At 39.3% G+C, this 12373-nt stretch overlaps 1 protein-coding gene across 4 annotated transcripts in view; it reads right to left on the reverse strand.

Moving 5' to 3' along the window:
* FANCI (FA complementation group I) overlaps positions 1-12373 on the reverse strand; it is a 95620-nt gene that overhangs the window by 54391 nt on the left and 28856 nt on the right. For all 4 annotated transcript variants that reach the window (XM_046007600.1, XM_046007599.1, XM_046007598.1 and 1 more), the window contains 9 exons: positions 11017-11147; positions 10427-10583; positions 10290-10347; positions 8173-8214; positions 7724-7847; positions 7166-7251; positions 5141-5267; positions 2096-2188; positions 950-1086 (listed from right to left, as the gene is read on the reverse strand). In XM_046007600.1, coding sequence (XP_045863556.1) covers positions 950-1086; positions 2096-2188; positions 5141-5267; positions 7166-7251; positions 7724-7847; positions 8173-8214; positions 10290-10347; positions 10427-10583; positions 11017-11147 — 955 coding nt within the window. The remainder of the gene's footprint in view (positions 1-949; positions 1087-2095; positions 2189-5140; positions 5268-7165; positions 7252-7723; positions 7848-8172; positions 8215-10289; positions 10348-10426; positions 10584-11016; positions 11148-12373) is intronic.

A 12373-nucleotide genomic window follows, 5' to 3' on the forward strand; every position in this document is an offset into this window, starting at 1 on the left:
TTAAATTATAAAGCTTTAAAACATTTAATCCACAAAGTAAACATGACACAGTAAAGATGATTACAACAGCTAATGTGTATCTTGAATTAAAATAAAGACCAGGGACACCTGGGTGGCTCAGTCAGTTGGACCGCTGACTTTGGCTTGGGTTTTGATCCCAGGGTCCTGGGATCGAGTTCCGCATCAGGCTCCTTGCTCAGCAGGGAGACTGCTTCTTTCTCTGCCTCTGCCTGCCACTCTGCCTGCTTGTGCATGCTCTCTTTCTCTCACAAATAAACAAATAAAATCTTAAAAAAAAAAAAAAGAAAGTAGAAAAATAAAATAAAGACCAGTGTGGCTACCAATCTTTTCAATCTGGTTTAAAATGGGTTTATTTAGAGGCGCCTGGGTGGCTCAGTCAGTTGAGCATCTGCCTTCAGCTCAGGTCATGATCTCAGAGTCCGGGGATCGAGTCCGGCATTGGGCTCCCCGCTTGGCATGGAATCTGCTCCTCCCCCTCTCATGCTCTCTCTCAAATAAATAAATAAAATCTTCAAAAAATAAATAAATTAAATAAAATGGATGGGTATAAAACTGTTAATTCAATTTTATCCATTGGTCCTAAACTTCAACAGTTAAAGTAAATAAAACTTTTAATGTTTTTTTACTCACCTAAAAAGCCAATGAAGACTAAGGCCAAGAAAGAGGTATAATATCTTGACAGAATCCAAGGCACCCACTTTAGTTTGTATTCTTACTATCAAGGTGGCCAAGAAATCAAGCTTAGGATTTAAGGATTTTTTGATACAGGAAAACCTCACCAGAACAATTTCAAGGGATTAAACATTGGTATGTGAAGTCAACAGCCACAGCCCTCAGTTTCTCTGATGAGCCCCAAGTATGGCATCACATTGCATTTTCCAACACTAAATACCTTACGAACCTACTGGGGTTTGGTTCATGAACTCACCTATTCTTTACGACTTCCAAGATCATGGTTGAAACACAGGACCTATGAGGGACTAGATTCTGAAGAAATTTTGAGCTTTGGAGAAGCTGACGATCCTTAAAGCTTTTTACAACTAAAGCTTTTAAAAGGTCAAATACCTAATATAATGAAAGAAACGGGAAAATGAGGCAAAAAATGACAGCCCGTGCAACAGGATCTTAACTCTATTAACTGTTCCTACTTGCTACCATACACTTGCTTTCCTAAGATAGCTGTTTTACTAGATGAGTATGATACAAAAATTAGGACTTTCAGTGGGCACTTCAAAGAGTTGAAGACAGGCAGGCACTCCTTAAGAGAGAAAAAGGGCTGGGGCACCTGGGTGGCTCAGTTGGTCAAGTGTCCAACTCTTGATTTAGGCTCAGGTCATGATCTCAGGGTTGTGAGACGGAGCCCCACATCATCAGGCTTCACACTGGGCATGGGGTCTGCTTAAGATTCTCTTGCTCTGTGGCACCTGGTTGGCTCAGTCAGTTAAATGTCTGCCTTTGGCTCTAAAGTCCTAGACTGAAGCCGTGCGTCCTGCTCCCTGTTCAGTGGGGAGCCTGCTTCTCCCTCTTGCCCCTCTCCCTGCTTGTGCTTTTTCTCATTCTTGCTCTCAAATAAATAAAATCTTAAAAAAAAAAAATTTCACTCACTCTCCCTACCCTTCACTCTCTATTAAAAAAAAATAGAGAGCGAAAGGAAAAGGGGTAAAATCCATATTAATATTACCCACAATCAGGGAACGCATATGAGAAAAAAGGGTATAGGATTTTTTATTTCCATCCTTGGAACTACATTGCTCTCATTAATTTCAACTCAATCAGGGATAATTTCTTTAAAAACTGCAACATAATAAACTGCTGGTGAATTCCCAGCTAAACTTCCCATTTTCCACCTGTGTAGTATATTTCCAATCTTCTTCCCACTTGCTACCTGGCTTACCACACCATAGGGAGGTAAAGGCATACACCAAGTACTTGAACAAGTCTCCCAGCAGCCCCCAGAAAACAGCACGGGCCTATATGCCTCACCGAGGGATTCCCCACTAGCAGAACCGGCTAAGAAAGGGCTCTTGTGCTCCTTATCAACTACAGAAGGAACCAAAAAGTCATTAATCAATACCTGTTCCTCAAATCTTTGTATTCTTGTTACAGAGAGCAGGAGGGCAATGCTGAAGGGACATATGTTATTACTGAAATCTCCTTGCTGTCCGGCCTACAGAGAAACGAAAAAGGAGTCATTATTTACATTTTAAAAGTATAATATAGCCTATTGAAGACAGGTCCTTAAATGGATCAGAAATCTAAACTTCAGACCTAAAACTATGAAGCTTTAAAAACAAAACATATTGGAAAATCTTTAAAACCTTGGATTAGGCAAAGACTAGATATAATACCAAAATCATAATTTATTTAAGAAAAAATTGATACATTAGACCTCATAAAAATTCAAACATTCGTGTTTCAAAAGATACCATTAAGAAGATAGAAAGATGAGGCACAGACTGGAAGAAATACTAATTAGCTACATGATAAAGGACTTACACTCAGAATATGTAGAGAATTCCTAAAACTCAGTAAGATATGCAACCAAAAAATGGGCGAAAGATTTAAAGAGACATTTCTTCAGAGAAGGTATCAGAACAGCTAATCAGCACGTGAAAAAGTGCTCAATTAGCAGTCATTAAGGGACTGCAAAGCAAAACCTCAGTGAGATACGGGTTCATCCACACTGAAACAGCTATGACAGTAACAATGTCGGCAGGGACGCAGATAAATAGGAATCCTCCTACAGTGCTGGTGGGAATGTAAAATGACTTAGCCACTTTGGTGAAAATGAAATACAGAGTTATCACATAACCCAGAAATTCCACTTCTAGGTGTCTATCCAAGAGAAGCGAAACATATGTCCACACGAAGACCTACACGTGAATGTTTACAATAGCGGTATTCATAATAGCCCAGAAGTGGAAACAATTCAAATGTCCATCAACTGGTGAACAGCTAAACCAATTGGATGGATCCACACAGTGGAATACTATTAAACAAGAAGAAGAATGAAGCACTGACAGAGGTTACAACACATGGATAGCTTTGAAAACATCATGCTAAATGAAAGATGTCATACACAACAGATCACGTATTGTGTAATTCCCTTTACAGGAACTGTCTAGCAGAGGTCTATGGAGACCGTAGATCAGTGGTGGCCCGGGAATGTGAATTCACTAGAAGTGGGCATGAGGGATTTTACAGGGTGATGAAAATGTTCTAAACCTGGGTTATGGTGATGGTTGCATAAGGAGGTAAACTTATGAAAAATCACTGAATTGTAAACTTAAAATGGATAAATTGTATGTCATGTAAATTTTATCTCAGAGAAGGACAAGCATCCTACGATTTTACTCATGTGGAATTTAAGAAACAGAACAGATGAACATAAGGGGAAGGAAGGAAAAATAAAATAAGATGAAAATAGGGAGGCAAACCATAAGAGACTCTTAACTCTAGGAAACAAACAGTTGCTGGGCTGGGGGGAAGGTGGGTGGGGGGATGGGGTAACTAGGTGATGGACATTAAGGAGGGCACAGGATATAATGACCACTGGGTGTCATATGCAACTGATGAATTACAAAATTCTACCCCTGAAACTAACAATACACTATATGCTAGCTAAACTGAATTTAAGTAAGAAAATATCTCAATAAAATTTAAAAAATAGGTCTTTGAGGCCTAAAAGAAATGATACCCAAAAGACAAAAACAAACCCAAAAAAACCAACAAAAATAATACAATGGAGTAGATCAAGAAATACAAAACGGGTGGGGCGCCTGGGTGTCTCAGTCGGTTAAGCATCTGCCTTCAGCTCAGGTCTGGGATCAAGCCTGCATCAGGCTCTCTGCTTAGCAGGGAGTAGGCTTCTCCGCCATACCTCCCCCTCCATCCCCCCACCCCCCCCCCACCCCGCCCGGCTTGCCTGTGCATGTGGCCTCTCTTTCTGAAATAAATAAAATCTTTAAAAAAAAAAAGACAAAACTGGTTCTTTGAAAAGATCAATAATGAGGTTACCATAAAACTAAATAAAAAGAAGAGTGAACATATACAGAGGAGATAAAGAAGCTCTAAAGTCTAGCTCCACATCATTGTCTTTAAATATCCTTTCCTGCGAAAGGGACCCAGGGCTCCTTGGACAAACAGGTGATAACCATATGAATAGGGAAACCAAGTACAAGGAGAGCCTTGGATAGCAGTGCTCAAAGGGTCATGTCAGAAGGACACAGAAGCCAACTCAAGGATCCACCTGGCCAAATATGGGTCTCATCGGGAGTAATGAATAATGAATACAAGGAACTAAAAAAGGTTAGTGGGTGCATAACAGATAAGGGGGGGCGAGGCTTTTTTCACAGAAGAAAGCCAGCTAACAATGTATAAAGAATAAGGGACATAGAAATTTTTTATTTTAATTCTACCATTTTGCAACTCCCCATATAATTACCGATTAACACTAAGAATAGTCAGTAGAAGGGAAAACGAAAACCACTGTGTGAAAGGTTGCTGAGGAAAAGGATTTTCACATGATCTGAATTCCCCACAGATCACTTTCTAATTACAAAAGGAAACCTAGATCTTTGCAAATGAAGAAAACCGATGGTCACTGTCTTAACCAAAAGATGAAACAGGAAAAAAACAGGTCCTTTACCTGTACACTTAATATTCTTTAAGAATTCAAAACACTTTTAATTTTATTCTTACTACCTCACACATATGTAATGATGAATGACTTAGTTTCACAAAACTCCATAATATACTACTAGAAATAGGCACTCTCCCAATTCTTAAATGGAGAAACAGAGGTCAAGGTTGAAGCTCACCTAGGACAATGATTGGAGTTATGATTTAATGTTAAGTTTCCTGCTGAACAGCCCTCATCTTTTTTTTTCTTTTTCTTTTTAAACACTCAAACATTTAAACATGCTGTTAAAATGGAACCTGCTTAAGAATGTGGTGACGTCTATTTTCTACTTTCAAAGTAAAAGGCATCCTCTAGATCTAGGACCACTATACAAAGCTTCCACTTGTCTCCTGTCATTAAGGGGCATCAAAGAGGCCTGAGTTTACACATCCCTGTTTCATAAAGAGCTCCTGGGTCACCGAAGGAGTCTGTGGCTACCTTTAGGAGTTTCAGGAGTTCTCTGCCTAGTTCACAGTCCAGTTTGACGGCAAACACAATGTGTAGAATAATGGTGCCCTCCACATGACGCAGTTCACCTGATGGCACGGTAACAAGATCCAACAGCCTGAAAGATTCAACAGAAAGGTATGAGCTACTTTGAGCAAGAGACAAGAGTGCAGATACTCTGATGAACTCAAGCTGAACTCATACCATTACTGGAGGCAGGAAGTGTAAATTCTACTGCCTCATTCCTAGCTTCTTTATAACAAAACTTCCTGAAAGCATGAATTGTCTCTTATTAATTCCACTTTTTACCTATTCTCCGTTAAATCCAATTCAACCAGGCTCTGTCCCCTCGCTACCCACTCCCCTCAATGCCATCTGACTGTTCTTGCAAGGGTTACAAATGACCTCTACATTGCCGAAACCTATAATCAAGTCCCACCTTAATTAATATCCCCACAGATACGACACAACTGACCACTTCTTTCTTGAAACACTCTCTTCTCTTCTGGGGCACTGTCACTGAAGTCTTCTTTTTTTTTGGCTGGCTCATCCTCCCTTTAGTGGAATGCTGCTAAGTTCAGTCATGGGTTTTCTTCACAATTTCCCTAGGACTCCCTATCCAGTCCCATGGTTTAGTTCTTTCCAACCTCTTATCTCTAGACTGTCTGCTTAATACCTCCATATGGGATGCTAATATACATCTCAAACTTAATGTGGTTAAAACCGAGCTTATTTTGTCCTACACCTGCTTTTCCGTCAGTCTTTCCTAACTCCGTATATAAGATCACCTTCTAATCAGGTGCCCAAGCCACGTAACAAAAAGTCACCCTACAGTAGGAGCGGTAGGCTACAATCAGAGTAACAGCATGAGCTCTGCAGGCATGGGTTGAACTCTCAGCTCCACTGCTGTATAATCTTGGGATATTCCTTCATTTCTCCATGGCTCAGTTCATGCATGCATAAAGTAGAGGCAAAATAGGGCTGTTGGGAGGTTTAAGTGCTTAGAACAGCACCTGGCACAGGTAAGCACTCTACAAATATTTGCTTTAGGAAATATCTTTTTCAGGGGCGCCTGGGTGGCTCAGTCGGTTAAGCGTCTGCCTTGGGCTCAGGTCATGATCCCAGGGTCCTGGGATCAAGCCACGCATTGGGCTCCCTGCTCAGAGGGGTGTCTGCTTCTTCCTCTCCCTCTGTGGCTCCTCCTGCTTGTGCTCACTTTCTGTCAAATAAATAAGCAAAATCTTAAAAGAAAAAAAAAAAATCTTTTTCAGACGTGCCAAGCTGTGTCCTGCATTCATACTAACTATTCCACGAGCTGAGAATGTTCTTTTCTCTGATCTACATAACGTGGCTCTTATCATTCAGGCTTCACTTAAAGTAACACCCTCTGCAAGAGGTTTCTCTTGACCGCCACTCTAAAGTAGCTACATTGTCACTATCACGTCATCCATTTGAGTTATCTGCATAGCACTTTCTTTTTTTTTTTGGACAGAGAGAGATCACAAGTAGGCAGAGAGAGAGGGGGAAGCAGGCTCCCTGCTGAGCAGAGAGCCTGATGTGGGACTCGATCCCAGGACCCTGAGATCATGACCTGGGCTGAAGGCAGCGGCTTAACCCACTGAGCCACCCAGGCGCCCTGCATAGCACTTTCTAATATTTTTCTTATTTATTTCCTGTTCTCTTCTCACCAATATTTAAATTCTTTGAAAGCAGGGACTTATCTGACTGCTTCAACACTACAGTCCCAGGGCCAAAGAGTTCCTGGCACAGAGCAGACACTTCATAAACAGCTTATAAACTTGCAACTTCCACAACAACTACCGCTGTTCTCCTGGAGAGCTGTAAATAAGGTAGGTGAGGAGGCTGGCTGCTTTAGAACAGAGCAGCTCAGAGAGGACTAGGGAAGTTCTGTGCTAAGGTGAAGGTAGGGACTGAAAGGTTAAATAAGAGGAAGTCAAACACATAAAAGACGACGCATCTGTCAAAAAGACTTTATTTCTGTACTGTATTACTCACTCATCACCACTCTGTTCCTCATTGTGTCGCTTATCTAGCTCGTTGAAGAAAGCTATGATTCCTTCCAAAGCCCTTCTTCTGCTTCCCTGAAAAAATACAAAAAAGGTAAGGTCTCCCCATAAAGAGCAAGGTCACCAAGTTGAACTTAAACTACTTTTTAGCTTAGAGGATTCTCAAATAGGAACCTAAACAGGTAAATTACAACCTAAAGTCACAGTAAGGATTCACAGAACACTTTTTCAAGTTGAGATTGGGTTTGAAATGCATCTTAGTGTCAGACTTAAGGGGCCAATAGTCCACACTTTCTTGAGATCTTTATCTCTTCTGCTAACACACACACACGCAATGTAGGAATACAAGAGACATGCATATTTTCATTGGCCGAGGAGCATGACCCTTTTACCCATCATATCATCAGACACAAAATGAAAGCATCTAAGCCCTAGTATGTAAATCAAGAGTATGGATAAGCTGAATGGCCCTAACTGATCATCCCACTAGAGTTTAAGGGAAAAAAAAAAAAATATATATATATATATATATACTTTTTATTTATACCTTTGAGGAGAGAACTAGAAGCTGATAGACCAGAGGTGGTATTTCTTGAAGATTCAACTTGCCAAACATCCTCAATACTTTTTCCACCACAAATTCCACCTCTTCTGCAGTCAGAGGGACATCCCTGTGGATCAAAGACTCTGAAGGTCAGAGCTACGGCCTAATTTGGGAGACATTAAAATATTATAACTGCCTCTTTGGTTTTTATCTGAAAGAGAACCATAAAGGGGGCCAAAAGCTTTACATAAGCAAAGTCACATTGGAAAAAAAATCATAGTTGCACTTTAAATAAGCAATTAAAGTAAAAAGGGAGAAAATCCTGTAACGGAAAAGAGGTACCAATACTCTTACTTGGGGGAAGAGTAGTGTTTGAGCTTGCTAAACTTCGATTTCTAACCGACAAGTTCATACAGCAAGGAAAAATGAGAAAAGGGAATAATGATGCTTACTTGAACATGGAGGTAAGTTGGATTACATACTGCTGATCCCATCTGGTTAAAGAAAAATGACAAAGAATATGAAAGTTCATCCCAATGTAACTCATTTGCATATTACTATGTAAAATTAATAAGGAGGGAAAAAATTAAGGTCATTTCAAGTTTGATTGGGTTCCACTGGAAAACAAGATCAAAGACTCAATGAAATAACAGCTTTTAACCTACAAAACTACAAAAATCAAAGTCTGATGATATTCAGTGCTGGGAATTTTGGGGAAACAAATGCTCTCCATATACTATTTTAGAGAGTGTATACTGATATAACCCTTCTGGAAAGACAAGCTGGCAATACTTATTGAGTTTAAAAATGCACATAACCACAGATCCCCTCAATATCCCAAGGACATGCTTATAAAAAGTCACCTAGATGTAAGGATGTTCATTGCAATACTTTTTATAATAGCAAAAAACCAAATAACTATATATTATTTATTGGGGAAAAAACCACTCTTAACAATTAGAGATTAGCCATTTATAACAGAATAGTATGAAACTACTGAAAAGAAGATGTAGGGGCACCTGGGTGGCTTAGTCAGTCAAACATCTGCCTTTGACTCAGGCCATGATCCCAGGGTTCTGGGATCGAGCCCTGCGTTGGGTTCCCTGCTCAGAGGGGAACATATTTCTCTCCCTCCTCCCTGCTTATACTATCTCTCTCTCTCTTTCAAATAAATAAAATCTTTTTTAAAAAAGGAATGATGTAGAGTTGTGTATACTGACACAAACAGATGTGTTAAATGAAAAATGCAAGGTATATTACAATATGTACCCAATAAACTCTTCAGTGTATTAAAAACAAATGAGGGATGCCCGGCTGGCTCAGTTGGAAAAGCATGTGATTCTTCATCTCAGGATCAAGTTTGACCCCCCCCCCCCGTGTTAGGTATAGAGATTATTTAAAAATAAAATCTTTAGGGGTGCCTGAGTGGCTCAGTTGGTTAAGCAACGGCCTTCATCTCAGGTCATGATCCCAGGGTTCTGGGATTGAGTCCTGCAGTGGGTTCCCTGCTCAGTGGGAAGCCTGCTTCTCCCTCTTCTGCTCCCCCTGCTTGTGCTTTCTCTCTCTCTGTCAAATAAATAAAATCTTTAAAAAAGAAAATTTTTTAAAAATTCTAAAAAATTTTTTTAAATTAAAAAAAAATATAAAAACAAATGAGCAGATACATACTTAAAATTAGGTATGTTAAGGATCTTATATAAAGAAACATAAAAGCTGTTATTTCTGATTGGGTGCTCCCTTCTGTTTCTTTTTAATGTACCCAAATGTAATCACTATATTACACAACTCTTTATTTCACTGACTATAGTAAGGATTTTTCATCTTTGATGGCTTTATATATTTCACTTTAATGGGTTTAAATTTAATGGAGTGGCTCTACCTTAACTTACATAGGTTACATACCATAACTTACATTTCTCTATTATTATACGCTTAAGTGGGTCACAATCTTCTGGGTTGAACATGTTCATGTATGAAGATTTTCTTATTATGCTGGAGTCTTTCCTTAGGGTAGCTTCCCATATTTCTGGCTTAAAGTTACAACCATTAATTATATATATCCCACTCATTAAAAAAAAAATATAGCGTGACTTCTCAGCCTTAAGGACCTTAGGACTCCAAATAAAGCTAGAGGACAAAACTGTGTTAAGATGAAAGTCAAGTAAGGGTGCCTAGGTGGCTCAGCGGGTTAAGTCATGATCTTAGGGTCCTGGGATTGAGAACCGCATCAGGCTCTCTGCTCTGTGGGAGCCTGCCTCCCCCTCCTCTCTCTGCCTGCCTCTCTGCCTACTTGTGATCTCTCTGTCTGTCAAATAAGTAAATAAAATCTTAAAAAAAAAAAAAAAAAGACGAAAGTCAAGTAAATAGAAACTATATGGAATCTTAGAACAGAAAGTATAATAAGTAATCTCTCAAAAATTCATTACAAACTATATAAAGGGTTTTACGGCTGTACATTATAAGCAAACTAACAGACTGAAGACTTAGTGATACAAATTCCTGAAAAACAGTAATCCCTTCTTTGGCCACTTATACATCTGAGAAACTGCTACACATTAATAAGACTCACCTGCCAGAACACAGGGTGTTAATCAACTGCTTCTTACATTCCTCCCCACTCAGTTCACCTAGAAACGCAAAATACACTGAGAAATAAATGTGATTAAGGAACTAGCAAAAAAGCCACTAAATTTGGAAGAAAATTACCTTTTCCATAATCTAGATTTTCCTTGTTGGCAACAAGGGCAGTGAGAATAATGGGTAATAACTCCAAAGATTTTCCATTTGCCAAGCTGCCCTCTTTGATAGCACCAACAAACTCCTTGGCCAATTCGACCAGTAATGATCCTGGAAAATTGTGAGCCTAAAAGTTTATGGGATAAAGAAAATGTTAAGCAGAAAACTAGATGTTTGGTATCTCCACAAAATAGTGTCTCTTGCTGAATTAACAGAACTGGCACTGAAACCCAGAACTGGTCCTATAAGGGACCCAAGAGAGCAACTGCTCTGGTACAAACTTATAATTTTAAAAGATTTCAAATGTCAGAATCCTCCATCAGTTCTCCAGTGTTTTCAAACACTCTTCAAAGATATCAGATGTCCACAATATCAGAAATTAACATAACCATGGGTTTATGGCCCATCCATCATCTATTCCGTTTAACAGCAGCTCTTATTCATAAGTAAGAACTATGTAGGCTAGGTTTGACATGTTTAAGTTTACCCCCCCTTAACAAATTACAAGCCCCGTCCCCAAATCTACCCAAAACCAAAAAAGCTTTTGTTTCCCATCTTACCTCTAGCATTAGTAATCCTATGATCTCAGATGCTACTTCTTTCTGCAAGTCCCCTGACTCCACTAAGTGGATACAACAAATGTATATCTTAAGTCTCCTCAGAGCTCCAGCCTCCTCAGAGCAGGGGGAACCTTATTGTTTTAAACGAGTAATACAGAAACAAAGAATAAGGGAAGAAATCTTAGAAAGTCGAAGGACAAACAAGAAAAACAAACAGCAATATAGTTTTAATACAGAAGTAGAATTATCAAACTACTGATTACTAGAATGTTTAGAAGAGCAATATTTAGGAGCTTTATAAGAATACTTAAATGAGAGAGACGATTGAAATGTCATCTTTTTTTTCCTCCTACAGCATTAATTTGTAAAACAAATCCACAGTGCAAAAGGAGAAATACCTTCTAATACACCTTAGAGCCTTTTCGGGTCCAGTAACCCAAATTAAATGTCTTTAACATATTCCACTTCAAAACATAACTGAGTAATAATGCCAGCAGGAATGGCAGAATAATAAAGACCTCAGAAAATCCTTCCCTCCATAAAAGCAGTAAGAAAACTGACAAAGATAATAAAAACTATCAACAACAACAATCCTGGGAGAGGAGAATGGGATCTGATTTCCAGAGTTCCCACAAAATATCATTTAAAATGTCCCCAAGAGTATGACCCATATACTGGAAAAAACAGAATAGAAATTAACACACAGGCCACAAACTGATAGAAAATATCTGCAAGACACATATCTAATAAACAAATGTATCCAGAATAAGAAATCTTAAAACTCAAAAATAAGAACACAAACAACCCAATTTTTTAAATGGATGAAAGATCTAAACAGGCAAAAAACCAACCAAACAAACAAAAAAACACCTATGGATTGCAAGTAAGCCTACGAAGGCATGCTTAACGTAATTTTCCGTTAAGGAAGTAAAAACGCAAACAACTATTAAATACCACTGCCTGCCTATTGGAATGACTACAATCCGGAAACCCTGACCCCGCCAAACGCTAGAGGCCATGCAGAGCGCGCAGAACGGTCCTTCATCGCTCCCGAGGAACGCACAGCGATGCGACCACTTTGGAAGACAGGTTGGCAGTTTCTTATAAAGTTAAACACAAACTCGCCATAGGACCCTGAAGCGATCGCTCTCCCAGATAATTTACCTCAGCGAATTAAAACTTAGGGCAACACAAAAACCTATTTGCTGAAAACCAATGTTTACCACAGCTTTGCTCATTGTCATCAAACACCAGAAGCAACCACGTTGTCTTTGAGTAGGTGAACGGAGGAACTGTAGACCTCCATACAACGGGGTACTGTTCGGTGATCAAAGGACTGAGCTACTGACTCACACGA

This window comes from Meles meles, chromosome 6 (genome assembly GCF_922984935.1).
Source record: "Meles meles chromosome 6, mMelMel3.1 paternal haplotype, whole genome shotgun sequence".
NCBI classification, from domain to species: Eukaryota; Metazoa; Chordata; class Mammalia; order Carnivora; family Mustelidae; genus Meles; species Meles meles.